The 18,049-nt window shown below is 34.5% G+C and overlaps 5 protein-coding genes and 1 pseudogene across 8 annotated transcripts; 3 read left to right on the plus strand and 3 right to left on the minus strand.

Moving 5' to 3' along the window:
- Nucleotides 1-1,039: 1,039 nt before the first annotated feature.
- spig-11 (DUF19 domain-containing protein) lies at nucleotides 1,040-2,795 on the minus strand. Of its 2 annotated transcripts, NM_070945.7 has the most exons (4): nucleotides 2,652-2,795; nucleotides 2,535-2,598; nucleotides 2,413-2,481; nucleotides 1,040-1,454 (listed from the first exon to the last, which is right to left on the minus strand). In NM_070945.7, the coding sequence occupies exons 1-4, from the start codon at nucleotides 2,790-2,792 to the stop codon at nucleotides 1,132-1,134; spliced, it is 597 nt and encodes a 198-aa protein (NP_503346.2). In that variant the 5' UTR covers nucleotides 2,793-2,795; the 3' UTR covers nucleotides 1,040-1,131. The 2 variants fall into 2 exon arrangements, 1 of the variants encoding a protein (NP_503346.2); NR_132489.1 differs by having other exon boundaries at nucleotides 1,132-2,481; nucleotides 2,652-2,792.
- A 2,652-nt stretch (nucleotides 2,796-5,447) lies between these two features.
- T02B11.4 (DUF19 domain-containing protein) lies at nucleotides 5,448-7,095 on the minus strand. The gene is made up of 4 exons (NM_070946.9): nucleotides 6,952-7,095; nucleotides 6,820-6,883; nucleotides 6,699-6,767; nucleotides 5,448-5,845 (listed from the first exon to the last, which is right to left on the minus strand). The coding sequence occupies exons 1-4, from the start codon at nucleotides 7,090-7,092 to the stop codon at nucleotides 5,523-5,525; spliced, it is 597 nt and encodes a 198-aa protein (NP_503347.2). The 5' UTR covers nucleotides 7,093-7,095; the 3' UTR covers nucleotides 5,448-5,522.
- A 2,878-nt stretch (nucleotides 7,096-9,973) lies between these two features.
- Nucleotides 9,974-11,694, plus strand: str-53 (annotated as a pseudogene). The gene is made up of 4 exons: nucleotides 9,974-10,458; nucleotides 10,507-10,573; nucleotides 11,205-11,586; nucleotides 11,627-11,694. Coding segments are annotated over exons 1-4 (1,002 nt in total).
- A 516-nt stretch (nucleotides 11,695-12,210) lies between these two features.
- T02B11.9 (uncharacterized protein) lies at nucleotides 12,211-13,236 on the plus strand. The gene is made up of 4 exons (NM_001047693.3): nucleotides 12,211-12,282; nucleotides 12,327-12,427; nucleotides 12,776-13,103; nucleotides 13,151-13,236. Exons 1-4 carry the CDS (start codon nucleotides 12,258-12,260, stop codon nucleotides 13,189-13,191), a joined length of 495 nt encoding a protein of 164 aa, NP_001041158.2. The 5' UTR covers nucleotides 12,211-12,257; the 3' UTR covers nucleotides 13,192-13,236.
- A 254-nt stretch (nucleotides 13,237-13,490) lies between these two features.
- T02B11.8 (Granulins domain-containing protein) lies at nucleotides 13,491-14,633 on the minus strand. 2 transcript variants are annotated; one of them, NM_001047692.5, is made up of 4 exons: nucleotides 14,523-14,633; nucleotides 14,326-14,439; nucleotides 13,919-14,013; nucleotides 13,491-13,634 (listed from the first exon to the last, which is right to left on the minus strand). In NM_001047692.5, exons 1-4 carry the CDS (start codon nucleotides 14,551-14,553, stop codon nucleotides 13,590-13,592), a joined length of 285 nt encoding a protein of 94 aa, NP_001041157.1. In that variant the 5' UTR covers nucleotides 14,554-14,633; the 3' UTR covers nucleotides 13,491-13,589. The 2 variants fall into 2 exon arrangements, 1 of the variants encoding a protein (NP_001041157.1); NR_132490.1 differs by lacking the exon at nucleotides 14,523-14,633 and having other exon boundaries at nucleotides 13,590-13,634.
- Nucleotides 14,634-15,436: 803 nt separating this feature from the next.
- Nucleotides 15,437-17,659, plus strand: srg-53 (Serpentine receptor class gamma-53). The gene is made up of 4 exons (NM_070947.3): nucleotides 15,437-15,567; nucleotides 15,610-16,241; nucleotides 16,757-17,023; nucleotides 17,403-17,659. Exons 2-4 carry the CDS (start codon nucleotides 15,759-15,761, stop codon nucleotides 17,538-17,540), a joined length of 888 nt encoding a protein of 295 aa, NP_503348.1. The 5' UTR covers nucleotides 15,437-15,567; nucleotides 15,610-15,758; the 3' UTR covers nucleotides 17,541-17,659.
- The last annotated feature ends 390 nt before the right edge of the window (nucleotides 17,660-18,049 follow it).

An 18,049-nucleotide genomic window follows, 5' to 3' on the forward strand; every position in this document is an offset into this window, starting at 1 on the left:
GGAAATATAGAATGCACTGTCTCACCGAAAACTTTGAACGGTTTATGTGGTTCTGATTCTTCGAATAGTTAGCTAGAATTTTTTTGCTCCTCCTCTTCCTCATTATGATAAACGGAAAACTCTTCGCTGTCGCCAGCGATACCTTCATCATCATTACATACATTCAATGACCAGATCAAAACAATTAGCGTCCTCAGGACTTTTCGGGTTTTGTATTTTGTTTTTTCCCTCAACGCAACAAGTGTCTCCATCCATCTTCTGAAAAATGTTTCAATTAAAACAATAACTTATTTATTTGGATAAATACTTACGGAGAACTTTCATTGATACCCTTTCCAGACGTGGTTTTGCCTCTCTGTGTGGATACTTGGCACTTGGCTCGTCTTCAAAAACCGAAAAATCCGTGAATTATCCATGAAAATAGGAAAAAAAATTCGAATAAAAATCTAGCCGCAACGCAATCATCGGCGCGTACTCGCGTGTTTAAAGTCTGCAGGAATCTGCAGAACTTTGCAGGAGCTCTCTGAAAGACAAGATGTGCGTCGCCAGAACCAATTTAATTGAATCTTTGCGAAGAAGTTGCAACAATCTTATGAAAAGCTGCAGGGGTTTGTTAAGAAGTCAAAACATAAAAAGATGGCTAAGAAGTTGCAAGAGCATGCTATGAAGTTGCAACGTTTTACCGAGAAATTGACTTTAATCTAATAGTAAGGGTTTTGGGAATTTAAAATTGTCGACAAAATTTAAAATTATCGATTTTTACACCAATTTCTTCTAGTCTGTAAAGTTTCTTGTTTAGATCCCAGCAAAACCAATAAGAATAGTTGTTTTTTTATTTTTAAAAATTCTATAGATTTTCTTACAGTTATCTTTTAAACTAAAAGAAAAAAATGTTTGAGGAATCTAACAATTATATTAATTTTTACAGTTATATTCGGTATATTGAGACCGTTTTCTGCTTTTGGGGTAAAAAATCCACACCACGGATTTTCCCACATTTTTCTTCCATTCCCAAAAATCCTTCTATGAATTCTCAAAAAACACTTTGAAAATAGATTCATTGTCTAATAAACCGGATAAAAATGATTAAAATTTTCATTCCCAAATTTCTCCTCGAAACAATATTCCATTTTACTTGACAATGTTGTAGCAGGCGTATCCCTTAACATTGACAACCTTCACAGCATACTGCTTGCAGCAATTCCATTCCTTAGCTGTCATCTTCTTGGATAGGGCAGTGCACACCTTATTGACGAATTGCTTGGTAACCATAGCCATACAGTCTCCGTAGAGTTTGTTGATGCAAGCGTTTTGCTTGGCGGTTCCGGTTGCCTTGTTGTTCTTCTTGCAGGTGTTGAGGGAGGCAAGACCTTTGGTGATGACTGGTTTACAAGCGTTCTTGAATGGGGTCATCATTTTGTCGAGGAGAGCCATAAGGTCCGTGCAGCTGTTGACTGAAAATTAAATGTGTTCCTAAAAACATCAAAACTAGAAATTGGATTTTTTAAATTTAATTTTAAAAAAAATTTCAATGCCAAGTTTTCAGAAAAAAATTTCGATAAAAAATGATTAACCAAAAATGTTAGCATGCGTTTGGTCAACAAGGTTTTTGATCAAAAAATAGCCTAAAACATAGACCCGTAAAATGTCGGCTGCAGTGTAAAGATCCGACCCGCTGATGCAAGCAGAAGGTTTGGCTAAATCCTCAACAAATAAAACAATTTGACACGCGAAATGTCGGGCGCTCTTCAGAAGAAAATGATGTACAATAGAAGGCCACATGAAATGTCGGTTGCTTTATGCACAAATAGTTAGTCTTGAAATCCAAAATTTTAAGGGTACATTGCAACCGACACCTTACGGTTTTTGAATTATAAGCCTGTCACTCGTGAAATGTCGGCTACTTTCTAAAGACCGAGCTTCCGATGTAAGCAGAAGGTTTGGCTAGATTCTCAATGATAAAAAAAATTTTAACCCGCGAAATGTCGGGCGCACCTCACAAGAACATATTGTGATTAGAAGGTCCCATTAACTGTCGGCTGCTTCATACATAAATAACTACTCTTGAAACCCAAAATTTTAAGGGTACATTGCAACCGACACCTTACGGTTTTTTGAATTATAAGCCTGTCACTCGTGAAATGTCGGCTACTTTCTAAAGACCGAGCTTTCGCTGCAAGCAGAAGGTTTGGCTAGATTCTCAATGAATAAAAAACTTTAACCCGCGAAATGTCGGGCGCACCTCACAAGAAAATTTTGTAATTAGAAGGTCCCATAGAACGTCGGTTGCTTCATATACACACACACGCACTTGAAATTCAAATTTTTAAGGGAACTTTGCAGCCGACACTTTACGGTTTGTGAGTTATAGGCCCGGCACTCGTAAAACGTCGGCTGCTAGGGAAAACTTACACCCGCTGTACAGGTTCATTGCGGGAATAGCCTTGCTCATACTGTTGCTGATCACACACGACTTTCCCTCTGAAAATTGAATTTTTAGGTAATCAGTTTTTTTCCCCCATTTAAAGCCGTACTATCAATGAGAGCAGTAGTGTCTTCGGGTGTATTGTAGAGTGTTGGTTCGATACAGGCAAGAATCTGAAAGCGAAATCAAAAAATTACCAGCTTTTTTTTTTTCATTAAAAACCAACCGGCTGCAATTCCGACGCCGTGTAGAAGGTGACACCCAAATTGACGGCCTTCTCGCAAACCTTTGCTCGGTTGGCCTGAGCGGACACATGGACCACGGAGATTGAGGAGACCAGAAGAAGTGTGGAGAGAAGTCTGGCCATTTTCTGAAGAAAGTTGAAAAACTAATTAGAAAATTTAGAATCGAGAAAAATGAGAAGTAAAGTAAGGAAAAAACTGGGAAAAAGTTTTTTCCAATTTTTTAAAGTTTGGGCGATTAGCAAAACTTTGACAGTGAATTCCGGAACACTAAATTTTTAGGTGTGCTGAATTATGATATTTGGCAGTTTCGGAACTGGTACTTGCGAGTACAAATAAATCCCCCCGCCGAATAAAACAATGACAAAAAAGTGATTGCACTCGCCACAACCAATGGATGAACTTCCACCGCAATCCCCCACTCATTTTATAACCGCAAATTGTTCCATTTTTGTGATCCGGCTTATCGCAGGTTCACAGTACTCAAAAGATGGGTGGAGAGTGCGTCGACGTTCAACGGTCACCAAATCCCCCCGATTTTTGAGTTTTTCGGGTTTTCGATGTGAACTTGGGTGATTGTTTGAAATGGAAGTAATTTCGGGTGTAAAGTATGATTTGAATCGATTTTTTTTTTCGAAAAACTTTCAAATTGGAGGCCTAAACCCAAGCCCAAGAGCCAAGGAAAACTGTGATCAAAATTTGAAAAAATTGGGAAAATTCAGAGAAATTTGTTATTTGAAATCTAGTCGCCAATTTGAAGTATCAGGGATAACCCCAAAAATAAAAATAAAAAGAAATTTAAAGATGTTCAGGTAAAAAAATTGGAAGATTTTTATTTTAATTAAACAAGGAGTAGGGGATTTTGGTAATTTTATACACAAATATTATTTAAAAAATTTTTTTTTTAAATTAAAATTATTTGCGCGGGATTTTTTAAATAATTCAGTGATTTTAAGTTTTTAGAACATTTGAAAAAAAAACATTTTTTTGAAAAAATAAACTGCATAAAAATAGACCTTTTCTAAAGGAAAACAGATCAATTTTTAAGCCATGGTTTATAAAAACAATAAAGCGTGAAAATTGCGCCCAAAAGTTGATAAAGCAACCGACAGATTACGGGTTTGTTACGACCCGTAAAATGTCAGCTGCGTTTGAATAAAAAAAATATTTGAAATTTATCTAGTTTACGGAAATCTTACCAAATTCTTATTGATTTTAAACTTCAGCCAACATGAGATCAAGTTCAAGACTGAAAAATATATTTAAAAGTAATCGGAATGTATTCTGTCGAAAAACATTACTTTGTTTTATACTAGCCCGTTGTTATTACCAAAACAACTTTTCAAAACCCAAAACCAAAAACAAAAGATTTAGCAAGTTTATTTGGATTTTTGGATTGGAAGTGTTTGCTGTTGGATCAAAGGTTTCAACTAAAAATTTTTATTTTTCTATTTTTGTCTTTTTTAGAATTTAATATTAAAACATTTGTCAAAATCTAGTTGTCGTGGCGTATATCTTTCTGATTCACGAGTCGCACAATTATCAATATTTTCGGAGGTTCAGTTATTTGCTGAAATTCATTAAATATATGTTGCTAGCTAGCACACTTCTCATGATTGCTGGTTTAAACTTGCTCACCCTGTCGGCAAAGTGGGATGAGGAGCATGAGTTTGTTGGGGTAGGTTCCTGAAATAGTTTAGGCCAAAGTTTATAGTGTTATAGTATTATAGTGTTATAGTGTTATACATAGTTTATGTTTTCCAGTATGGCTACTCATTATGGCTTCTAGTTGCATCGATTTGCATCAGCCCGTTCAACATTCTGGTTGCCAGACGCTTCGAGGAATCAGCGGAGATGAAGCAGAAGCTCACAAAGATTCACCCAGTTTCACTGAGTTCAAGATTCACTGAGTTCAATTCCCCCAAAATTCCAAAATTTTTATTTTTGTTTTTTTGTGCCTATATACCTGTTGAAATTGGAATTCAAGACAAAAACCTCTGTAGCGCGGCCGAAATCGAATTTCTATACCCAGAAACGTACCCATAATACTAAAAAAAAATTAGAAATTTTATACCATATCAATTCCCTCAAAATTCCAAAATTTTTATTTTTGTTTTTTTGTGCCTGTATATTGTGTTTGTATACCTGTTGAATTTGAACTTCGAGACAAAATCCCCTGTAGCGCGGCTTAAATTTAATTTCCAGGTCCCGAAATTTACCAGTAATATTTAAAAAAAAACCAACTTTTTTACCATATCAATTCCCCCAAAAGCACGTCTTAAATTCAATATCTAGGTCCAGAAACCTACCAATAATATTAAAATAAAAATATCCATTCAGGGCAATATTAATTATGGCAAAATTCCAAATTTTTTTTTGCAAAAAAGTGCAGTCCTGTAAAAAAATGAATCGGATAAAAAACCCCTGTATCGCGTCTTAAATTCAATATCTAGGTCCAGAAACCTACCAATAATCTTAGAAAAAAATTATCTATTCAGGGCCATATCAATTATGGCAAAATTCCAAAATTGTTTTTTTGCAAAAAAGTGCAGTCATATGCCTGTAAAAATGAATCGGATACAGAAACTCAATTTTAGGGACAAAATCAATAGTTTTGGTCAAAATTCTATTGACAAATTTTTGATGTGTGCTGCAAATTTCGAAATTTTGCGAACTCGGCAAATTTAACAAACGGCGAATTCGGCAAACTTGCCGCACACCCCTGAAGTGAACCCTTGCTTTTTTTGCCGGAAAAATACTGGTTATTCAAACGAGTAAAAAAGGCTCTCAAACATTTATTCACTAAAACGGGAAGGTCAATTTCGAGGCATTATCAAATGATCAAAAGTTCCTTCTTATTTCTCGATAAGGTAGCACTTGTATGGCTTGACATCGACAACCTTCACAGCATACGTCTTGCAGCAATTCCATTCCTTTGCAGTCATCTTTTTGGAAAGAGCCGTGCACACCTTATTGACGAATTGTTTGGTAACCATAGCAATACCCTGTCCCCATACTTTGTTCATACAGGCGTTCTGTTTCTTGACTCCAGTTTGTTTGTTGTTAGCCTTGCAGTTGTTCAGGACCTTGAGGCATTTGTTGATCACTTGCTTGCATTGATTCATGAATGGCTTCATCAATTTGTCGATTAGGGCCATTAGGTCGGTGCAGCTGTTGACTGAAAATTTTACTTTTTTTTTCAAAATTCAAAAAAATTTTCAAAAAATTTTTAAATTTTTAACAAAAACAGTAGGTCTATTAATTGTAAGGAATAATTTTGGTTGTTTTAAAGACAATTTATTTTTCGAAAAAAAAATTTAGAAATAGAGAACATTTAGAATTTAGAAGAAATTTAGAAGAAGAGAAATAAAGCGAAAATTTTCTGCCAAAAACTTTTTTTTCAACATTTTTTCTGGATTTTTAGAAAAGTGATTTAGTTGCTTATTTTATCATTTTCGAAAACAATCTCAACGTATTTTTGGTGAAATCAGTGCTGTATTATTTTTGCTATTTGCCCAACTAAAAAAATCAATTTTAAAAAATTGTTCGGAAAAGTTAACATTTTTGAAAACGTTCCGAATTGAGAACTTACACACAGAATTATTTTTTACTCCTTTGAAATTGTATTTCAAAATGTAAAAATTATCAATAAAACCAATAGTAATTATTTGCTAAAATTTCAGAAATTTTTTTCGAACAAAATCTTTGACTGAAAATTTTCGGTCAAAAGCAAATAAGTTTTTTGAAATTTTTATTACTACTTTTTTGTAATTAACATTTCAAAAAACATTTGTGACGTTTTCTTTAAAAGTCTAGGAGTAAGTTCAAATTATTTCGTTGTAAGAGAAAAGTTTAAAAAACCCCTTAGCTGAGATTTTTCCGGTACAAATTGTTAAACCGCTAAATGTCGGCTGCTTTTAATACAAAATCTTAAATCTGACACTTTAAGGGTGCTTTGCAGCCGACACCATACGGTTTTGTGGCTTAAAAGCCCGGCACTCGTAAAATGTCGGCTGCTTGGGAAAACTTACACCCGCTGTACAGATTCATTGCTGGAATAGCCTTGCTCATACTGTTGCTGATCACACACGACTTTCCCTCTGAAAATTCAATTATTGAATTTTTTAGAAGTTTTCCGTTTCATATCCTTACTTGCAATAATAGCGTCGGTGTCTTCAGGTGTGGCATAAAGCGTTGGCTCGATACATGCAAGAATCTAAACATTTTAAATTTTTTACTTAAAATTTGATTTGATTGTTGCAAAATCTTGCAAGAAAAACCAACCGGCTCCAGTTCCTTGGCCGTGTAGAAGGTTACACCAAGATTAACAGCCTTCTGGCATACTTTTGCCCGGTTAGCTTGAGCTGATACGGTGGCCAGGGTGATAGTGGAGATAAGGAACACTGAAGCGAGAAGTCTGACCATTTTCTGAAAAACTAGGCAGTGAAAACTGTTGAAACTAAGTAGCAGCCGACATCTCACGGGCCATTGGGCTACTGGCCAATACCAATCGCCCCGTAAAGTGTCGGTTGCAATTTAGAACAATTTAGAATAGGCTTATTGCTAGAAAATCACAGAAAACGACAAAGTGGCATGTTCCCAGCAGCAAACCTGGTGATTTTAAAAGGTAGTCCCATACGGATTACGGTAGTGGACTTTTGAACAAAACTCGAGGGATTTACACTATGAGGCACAAAAAGTGAGGTCATCAAAAGGGATTATCGCATAAAAATTGTAGTTTTTTTGGGATACGATATTTTAAAATCTCAACAAATCCGCTTGAAACTGTGTTTTCTGGTTATGAAATGATGGAGAAATCATGTAAAGGTTGAAGGGATTGGAATAAATGTGAACTTTGAAGGGGAAGTTCGAAAAAACAGATTTTCGAGAGAGGGGTTTATAAGTGCCCGGGATGAGGAAGTCGGGGGTAATGTTGGCTTGGAATATAGGGAGATTTTTGCCAATTTTTTTTGGGCATGTGCGGCAATCGGCAAAAATACTCAATTTCAGGAAAGTCCGACTGAAACTACCAAAACCTTTGAGAACTGATATACGCTATTTGTAGATTTTTTTAAAGCAAATTTCTGATGTCAGTCCACTTTTAGGCTTTTATATTGAAAACGAGCCACAGAAAAAAATAGCGACAGGGGAGCATTTTGAACAAGAAAAAATGCTATCTAAAAATTTTCCAGGGGATTTTTCGAATACATTGGGGACCGTTAAATGCTCAAAAATTGAATGAATTTTCCCAATTTTTAATGATTTTAAGAATTTTCAAAACAAAACTGAATTTTTTGACAATGTCAAAAAGGTGAAAACAGTTCCAAATTTTTTCGAAAATATTGTCAATAATACTGTATTGAATTAGGGATTATTTTTTATGACAGGCTTGAATTTTCTCTAGGGATCTATTTGAATTTACCTCTTTCAAATGCCATAAAGCTTTTAATTTTGAGTCTAGAAGTGCAATGAAAAACGCAAAATATATCAAAATTAATTAACTCTATCGGCTTATTTCATGAAACTTGACTAGATCAACCTTCAGTAAAAAATTTCAAGACTGCTTATTTGACAAAGACATAAACGTAAACGAAAATGCCACTAAAACTAGAAACTTTTTGAATAGTATAGGGCTGAAATCGTATCGATTCTGTAATATATATGTTTTTGGGTTTGTCGAAAAATACCCAAAGAAGGAATAACATTGGGATAATATCTGAAATTGATTTTTTTTTGAATATGATTTTCGTCAGTTGTTTTTTAACAACCCACAAATGATAGCTAGCTAATAATCAGAAGTATGAACAATTTCAAATGATGAAGCTTGGTGAATTCAAAAAAACAGTGAATATTCATAACTTTTCGGGTTAATTTTTTCCTTTTTTCTATTAATCCGTTAAAAAGTACACATACAATTAAGATAAAGTCACAGTAGAGCACATTTGATTACTGGAGTGGCACTGATAGTTTTTCCATTGATTTTTGTGGATTTTCAATCATGTACACACACTCCCAAATGTATTGTTAGAAGAAATTGAAAATGTCAAAAGTGTTGATTATTTTTGTGGGGCTAAAAACTGCAACAAAAAAAAACAAACCATCCTAAATTGTTTTACACGCGAAAAAAAAAAGATAACTTTAAAAATGGTTGTCCTTCTCTTCCCCCGTGTGCTCATTTTATACCGTATTCCATGACACCGGATTATTCAACAAAGATCACATTCAAAAAGTTTAAATCTTGGATATCCGCCTACACGTGGGTTGTTACCGATGTGTCGATTTTTAGAATGATCTATACCGATTTTCGGCGCTTTTGGTTAATCCCTACAGTAGGTGAGAGTATCATACTCACTAGAAAAGAATTTTTGAAAATTGGCGGGTTTTTTTGCGAAGTTTTTTGGTCAAAGTTCTGTCCAAATTCATTTTATTTGAATGACCAAATTTTCCGACCTAGATTTGTATAAAAATAACTTTTTAATAAAAATAACTGTACCGAAAACCGGGGAAAAATTGTCTCATTGTGGTAGAAAACTAGGCTTGTTCGATATTTTTAAACATGTTTCGTACTAGTTGTCCTACTTTGTTTGGTATTTTCTGGTATGTATGAAAATCCGGTACTAGTCCTAAATCACCCCGCCACTTTTTTTCTTTAAATTTAAATAAATTTTCAAATAAAAACGTGTGGAGTTTTTGTATTTTTAGGCTTATGTTAGGAAATAACCATTTCTAAGCCTAAAGATGGAAAATGGACATCACGTTTTATTAAAATGGATAATATTAAACTGATAAAAAAAAAGTGGCGGTGTGATTTAGGACTAGTACCGAAAATCCGAAACAGTTTTATAAAAGAAAAAAGAAGGGCTTCATATGATTTTCCCGTACTTTTGGAGTTTTGAAAATACAGCTTTTGGTCGTATATTGCAATTTTGAAAACATGTTCCGTACTAGGTAGCATACTTTGTTTGGTATTTTCTGGTATATATGACAATTCTGAACAGTTTTATGAAACCACCACGACAATTTGTGCAATACGAAAAGATGTGCGCCTTAGAAGAGTACTGTAATTTCCATCGGTTTTTTGTAGTTTTCCGATTTCTTGAAAGAGCGCACACCTTTTGCAATTCCCAGAAACTTGTCGTATCGAGACCGGGTAACTTATTTTCAGATGTCTGGTTAATTAATCGAATATAGTTTTGATAACACGCCTTGTTTATAACCAACCCCCTTATTCCAATTTCCTTTGCGCCTACGATATCTTTCGCTGACGAAAAACAGCCACTTCTTCAGTTGGTTACACTGGCGAAACATGGCACTATACGAATATTCAAGCGTTACCGGAAAACTATGCTTCTCAGCTGGATTTCTCACAAACGTATTGCTAATTTACCTGACATTGTGCCACATCAAGAAAATAACAGGCACCTACCGGATAATGGTGGTCATATTCTCCGTACTCGGCGTATTTTTTTCCGGACTTGAAATATTTTCAAAGCCATTCACGCACAACTACAACAATGCCATGATTTTCTTTAGTATGAACAATTGGATCCGACAAGACCTTTTACAATTTTCAATCGCACTTTTCGCCGCAACCTATCAAGTTGTAGTTGCTAATATAGCTGTTCAGTTTTTTTATCGCTATGCAACTTTATTCAAACCAGCAGTTGCAAAGAAGTTTGATGGCGATTGGGCTTTTGTGTGGATCTTGTATCCAGTTATACCAGGTTCAATATACCTAAGTTGCCATTACATGTTTTTCTAACCTGATCAATATGCCGATGACTACGCCAGGTTAGAAATAGGTTTTTAGTCGGATGTGTTGAAACAATGAATTTTCAGAGAGGAAATATTAAGAAACTATGAGCTCGTTATAGAAGAAGTTCCTCGTTTTGTACTTGTTGCAATTGTAAGTAAATTAAAAGAGGAGAAGCGAAATTTGTTTCATTGCTCTATTCGACGTGAGATAATCTCAAAAATTGAAACATCATTCACTATATTTGAAGCGCAGCGTCATTCTATCCCTATGTACAGTTTGAACTTTGGTCTTTGATCTTTGAACTCTCTTTTCTGTAGTGGAAAGGATAGTGGTATGGGGTTAGTGGATATGAGGTACGGTAGGAATACTGCAGGGTTATTGTAGTTTGGGAAAATTTGAATTTTCAGCTTTTGGAGAGGTATTGGGTTGGGAGTCGGTGAGAGATTATGTCTTATGATGTGGTATGATAGTTTTCAAAATTTAATCTTCCAGCAAATTTGAAAAAACTCTTAAAATCATGAAAAAAAAAGGTTTTTTTAAAGATAATGCCTGTGAATTTTACAAAACGTGTATACCCTTAAAAGAGCAGAATTTCCACTAAAAATATTCTACGAAACATTTTAAATTGAGCCAGTCGTTGGCCGCGCCGGCGGGCGGCTGGTTTTGTAATAAAAAGTTTTGAAAAAATTTTAATGTTACCTCTGATAGAGCAATGATTCAAATAATGCTACTCCACGTTTAAGGATATAATTTTTGATCAAAGCATCGAACAAATTTTCAGAATGGTGATGGTTCGCTCAGATGGAAGAATCTACTTTTCCTGGTTCAAGGCTTACTTGTGATCGCAGTTAATTACCTGGCAATAATTTATTTCGGTTTTCAAATGAGTCGAAAGATGAAACAAAAGCTTCAGGAATTCTCAGCAACCTACCAGAGGCTTCAAAAACAATTTTTTCGAGCTCTCATAGTACAAACTATGGCTCCAACTTTTTTGTTCGTTTTGCCAGCTGGACCAGTGCTACTTGGTCCTATATTGTCCGCAATATTCGATGTCGAGTGGAGCCTTCAAACTGGTTGGGTTTGCACAATATTCACTTTTTACGCACCAATTGATAGTATCGCATTCATGATTATTGTTTCAGAGTATCGAAAAATTATCAAAGGTATTATTAGTTCGTTTTTTGAATACAATTAGTCATTCAGTTCAATTGCGTAAAATCAATTTGTTATCAACTCCAACGCCAACAACTGGTATTGCATTAAACGAGTGATTGGAAAAATCTGACAACGAATAATTTTTATCCGTCATTTGGCTGCGTTTTATCTGTAATTTTGATTTTCCATACAAAGTTTTAATATTCACTGCTTAAATTTACAGTGCACATTTGATAAAAGTTATTTAGCACTTTTTTCAAGCCAGGAAAATAGTACTATAGTTAATAAACAAGTGTTATGCAAGTGTTATGGTAGCTCGTTCCCAACTCAATGTTGAATAACTTGCCAGATCAAACAGGATGGCAAGTTAAAAAATATTCGAATTGTAATATTGAGTTTAAATTACGGAATTTTGCGTCCTTCAAATAACTCCAAATCAAAAAGATAGGCAGCAGACATCTAGCAGTGTCAGTTATTTAGATACGAAACAAAATTCACGCGTGAGAATACCTAAATAATAAATTGAAATTTTAAAATTTGTAAAAATAAAATGTTTAATAAAAATACAAAATAACGTGAACCACTAACTTTTCACTATTTGTAAAACAAACGTCGAATCGAATAAAAAAATCAATATTTCAATTATTTAAAAACTTTTCAAGGTTACTCGGCGATCGATATGTATAGCATACTCTTAATTGAACGTAAGTGCTTCATTTTAACTGAAAATAAATAAAAAAATTTTCAGTTTTTCACTGGATTTTTCTCCTCGTTTTTCCGGTCTACGCAATATTTTTGTGCTCTTCGAATGATCGTGATCGGGAGCAAATGCACTTGGAGAGAAGACAGGTGAGTGGTCAACTCGAGAACTTTCGATTAAAGTTCCCTAGAAAATTCGACAGGAATTCGACAACTTTTGACAAATATTCGAGCTTTTTTGTAGTTTGTAGTCTGTTGTCAGACGTTTGTAGTATAGTTTGTAGTGTTGTTTTGTAGTTTGTAGTTTGTGCGTCTTCAAAGAGCACTGTGTTATCAATTTTGTAATTTTCATCAATTTTTTAATACTTTTTGAATGAAGAATCTTTATTTGAAACTTAACAAATTGTGAGAAAAAGCCAAGAAAAATCGATAAAAAATTTCCAAAATTAAAAAATTACAGTACGGCAGGCCTGACCACACTAGCTTTTTCCTTTTCAGGCCCTCCGTGACCGCCAACGTGAAGCAGTGATCTCCGGTAAAAGTGTCCGAAGTGTGATCGAAACAGAAGTTGAACCAGAGCCAACCCCATGTCCGGTGGTCTCCCGTCTGAGTTGTGTCCGTATGGCTCCTAAACTCAAAACTCACAGCGGAGTCAACACTGCCGAAGTTTACGAGAGACTCAATCAAAATGATAATTCTCGGCAGAAAATGGAGAAGGAAAAGCCACCGTCGGCGGAGATTAAGACTCCGAAAGCGGCCCCGAAGACCAAGTTGTCCAATGAATCAGATGAGGAGATTCCAGATGAGAGGAGCAAGTTGGCAACGGGTAAGGATGACATGATTTTTCAAGGTTAAAATTGAACTTTTTTTCAGATAAGGACAAGGAAAGTGCACCGCCATCTTCAAGTTACTAATGGAACTTAGTTTAATACTTGTAAATGAGATTTATGACTATGCAACTCACTACAAAAAATATTTAAACTGGCCAAAAGGGCTTGGAGGCAGGGGAGACCTGATGCCAGGCCGCCTGCCTGCCTTAATTCTGCATTTTGGTGCGATTCATCTTTCACAGCGGCCGACGCTTTTTGGGTTCGTGCCGCACTATAAAAGGCGTTTTGGTACCTGGCGTACCTACAGTAACTCTGCTGAATATTATTGTGTTTGAATAGCAGTTACAAGTGAAATTTCGTTGAGCAGAAAATCATGAAACTAGTTGACTGTTGAAGGAGTTTATTGGGAAACGAAAATTATTATTAATATTATAAATATGGAACTTTTAAAAATATAGGTATAATTTATACAAATGTAATTATTAGCCTGATCGAAACGGAGATACTGGGTTGGATAAGGTTGTTGTCTGGAAAAAAAATTGTTTGAAAATCAATGAAGCTTTATTAGCTCTGGAGCTTTCAGGTAGGCGTTGAACACCTACCTGCCTGACTTTCAGGCCACCTCCGCCTGCCTCAATCCGCGCCTTATTAAAACAAATAACTTGATTTTCATCAATTTGATAGAAATGAGAAAATTGGAAATTTGTAGATTCATGTAAAAATGCAGAAAAGAGGTGAAGGCAGGCAGGTTTCAGGCAGGCGTCAGACCTGGAACCGCGCCTGCCTATCATGGAAGCCCTAATTAACTCACCCTCTTGCAAGTTCCTATAGTTGTGCACGAAAAACCAGGCGGGCAGCAATGATTGGTGCCTGGACAGCAGGTACCTCCAGTGAATGGGCAGCAACCTGAAAAAAAACTGGTTTTTATGAATTTGAAACTTTTTGTGATTTTCCAGCGCAAACCCCAGATTTCTGAACAATTTGAATTTTCGAAAAAAAAACTCATAAAGAAATTGAAATTTTTGTAGCTGCAAAAAAATTGTAAATGTTTAATGATTTGATAAAACTAAGTGTTTAATGATTTGATAAAGTTTCAAATTTACAATATATTTTTTAAACATTTTTGGGAACACTTTGGTGGTAGGCAGTGCCTGCCTACTAGGCGCCACCTTGGAGGCAGGCAGGCAAGAATTTTTGCGCCTACCATAAATTGCTTACCATATTGCTCATTGCCTATTGGACAGCACACTGCATATTCATCACATTGTGTTGTTCGCTTTTCATCACATAAATTAGGTTCCAGTTCACATTTTGATAGGTGGAATTGTAAAACTGAAGAATTGTTCTTTTATACTATGCTTCGGCATAATAAAAATAGAAAAGTACTGATACTTATTATGTCATGGAAATCTTACCGAATATCGAGAAAATCAGAAAATAATTCATAATAGTAGGGAAATATGGCGTTTTGTGAAAAAATTTATGGAGAGTGAAAAGAAGCAGACAACCGGGTTTATGATGCCAAAATTTAATTGATAACTGATAAGAAAGGTAAGAAAATTGAATTAAAGAAGACAAAATTATTATGGTGATTGTTGAAATAATATTAAACACAATTACATTTTAACTAGGTCTTTCAGTAGGCTTGTAAAAGCCTGCCTGTCTGCCTGACCTTAACCATGCCTCGCGCCTTAATCCTCGCCTTATGGTAAAACATAAGAGAACATTAAAGGTGGAGTAGCGTCAGTGGGGAAACTGCTTTAAAACATGCCTATGGTACCACAATGACCAAATATCATAGTAAAAAATTTTTTAAAAATTTTCTAAATTTTATATGATTTTTTGAAAATTGAAAAAATCTCGAATTGCATCAAATTCCTATTTGAATTACCGCCAATAGTTCGATGTTCGATGGAGCGCGCTTGCATTATTTTAACTTTTATTTATCAATTTTTCTTATTTTTCATTGATTTTTCATGTTTTTTTGAGTAATTTTACAGGAAATTCAATGAAAAATTTAAGATAAATGTAAATTTTTTATTAAAAAGCGGGTGGCTAAAGCCTAAATCTTTGAAATGGATTATTTCTGGCTAAACGTCGTTGGAAAACGTTATTTCTTTGTTTTCAATCATTTTTAATAAAAAAATTACTTGAATTTAACTTTAAATGAATTTTTAAATGAATTTTGTAAAACTTATGTTGCATTTTTCAATGAATTTCCATTAAAAATACACTAAAATCGTGAGAAATAGCGAAAAAATAAGATCCGCCCCCTCCCCCGAACGAATCATCTTGGCAGGAATTCGACAGAAACTGGATTTTTTTCCAATTTTCAAACTCCCACAGAAATTTTTATTTTAAATCTTATTTTCAATAGTATTTGGTCCCTGTGGACTCCACCTTTCAAAGATCTGCAAAAAATCGAAACATCATGTGCTTTTGCTCGCATACAAATAATCGGTACTGCTACGTAATTATATGTGTGAAACGAAAATGTTTCAGCAGTATTTCCAATATTAGTTCTCATATACATAGACGGAGTTTAATCTTTTGGTAAAAAACTTTCCCATTACTACTTCTTGGACCCAATCAGGAGAGTATTTTATTTCCCACCAACACCTACTTTTACTTAAGCGTCGCTGTGGTTACGCATGTTGCCGCTGACTAAAATTTGGCTCTGCTATGGGATTTTTTCGGCGATTCTCATGATTTTCATGATAGTTTTGCTCTCAGTGAGCAAACATTTTACAAATTCATTTTATCGAGTTATAACAATGGATATAATTTTGAATCTTCTTTGTTGGGTGAACACTTGGCCTAGTCGGATGGTTTTTAGAGAAGATGGATTTGGATTTGCTCGTTTTCTTTACGAATTCTATAATAAAAGTTTCGATGTTAGTTTTTTCCTGTCAAATGTGTTCTTCCACGTTCAAAGTGCTAGTACAATTTGTATATGTTGTCATCGATTATCAACTGCAATATTTGATAATTCAAATAGATTTTGGAGCAGATTTTATCTTTTGGTGTATGCTCTAATTATTTTATATTCATTTCTTGCCGTTCAGCTTTTGTATCGAGCTCCGATAAAGTTTGATTATGAATTGAACAAGTTCTATTCGGAACCTGCAACTCTGGTGAGATTTTGAAGTTTGATATATTTACAAATTTATGTCATTTAAAAGATAATTTTCCAAATGATCTAAAATGGTTTCAAACGACTTTTTATTCAATATCAGTAGTTGAAAACTAGTCACAGAAGTGTTTTTGTTTCAAATCTAATATTAATTTTTTAATGAGAAATTTGAAAAGTTTTTTTTATTTATCTGAAAATTTTTTTGACTTTTTCAAAAATGTGATGAAAAATTTGCCTTAATGTTTTCTAAAAAGGGCTCATATTGTTGTACCATGTTTTAGTATCATGAAAACAAGTTGAAGTACCTTTAAAATTTTTTTTTTAATAATCTGAAATTTTTCTGGCAAAAATTAATATTTCGAGGAGCACATTTTCATTTAAAAAGGTTTTTTTTGGTTGTTCTTTTCAATTTTATTTCAGCATATATTACAATAGTCAATTCAAGCATTTTCAATGATTTTTAAAAAAATTCTAAAAAAGTTGCGAAAATTAATTTTTGGCGGAAAATTTTTACAGGACCAACGTCTTTCTGTTGCAATGTATCTTCGTTGTTTTATGAGTGGATACCTATTGGCAATTATTATAATCGCCCTCTCAACACTGTATCAAGTCAGAAAACGAATTGCACCGTTCGATCATCTGCACAAGAATCTTCTTCGCAAAATGTCCCTGATCGCATTTTCCCATACTTTTGTTTTTACAATGTTACTGGCTTGGCAGACATTAAACTCTTTCGTCGTTTATGCAAGTTTTATAGAACTTCTGATGATTGTATCTGATATGGTAGGTCAATTTTATTTTCATAAAAAAAATTTTAAGTTTTACATAGAATTTGAAAGCCAAGAAGTCACAAAACATTTTATTTATCTATAAAATTTTCTCGAACTTTTCAAAATTTTTTAGGCTTGGGCTTACTATTAGGCTGAGGTTCATGCTTTGGTTTAGGCTTAGGTTCAGGCTTAGGCTTAGGCTTATGCTTAGGCTCACGCTCAGGCTTAGTTTCAGGCTCAAGCCAAGGCTTAGGTTTTGGCTCACGCTCAGGCTTAGATTCGGGCTCATGCCAAGGCTTAGGTTTAGGCTTAGGCGGGGCTGGGGTTAGAGGAAATTTTGGATTTTTGAAGCCTATATTTTTTAAACATTGCATAAAAAATTCTTGTTCAAGATATCATTTTCAATGGCCTACATCCTGTTAATATTCGATGGAAACGTGCGATCTGTTATTAAGAATAATCTTCCTGTTATACAAATCAATGGACGTAGAATTTCGGACGCGCAAAGGTCTCAGAACAACATTACGTAGCTGATTGTTGAAAAACGTTAGTTATAAATAATATGATTCAAATTGTATGAATAGATTTGTGATTTTAAAATTTTGAAATTGTTTGTAGCTTTTTTAAAAATAAATATCAACTGTTTTGACAAAAATAAAATAATTATGTGAGTTTATAACCTTCTAATTATCTTATTTTTATCAATTTAATGAAAATCCAATTAGGAAATTCTTTTTTAGCATAAGGCGTGGATTGTGGCGAGAGGCAGGTGGAGGTTGCCTCAAGGTCAGGCAGGCAGACGTTTTAACGCCTACATGGAAGCCCTACATAAAAGTATGCCAGCAGTGGAAGCCCTTTCCAAATACGGAAAAATTCAATTTTCAAGCTTATAATCTTTTCAATTTGATCTTTAGAAAATTAGCTTGGAAGCTTGGTTAGCTAGAACAAACATGGGTAGCACAAAGTTTGATGCTTCATTTACACCCCTGATCCCTGTAGTGTCGCCATTTTTTTAAACAAATTTTTGAATTGAATTTGC

This window comes from Caenorhabditis elegans, chromosome V (genome assembly GCF_000002985.6).
Source record: "Caenorhabditis elegans chromosome V".
NCBI lineage: Eukaryota > Metazoa > Nematoda > Chromadorea > Rhabditida > Rhabditidae > Caenorhabditis > Caenorhabditis elegans.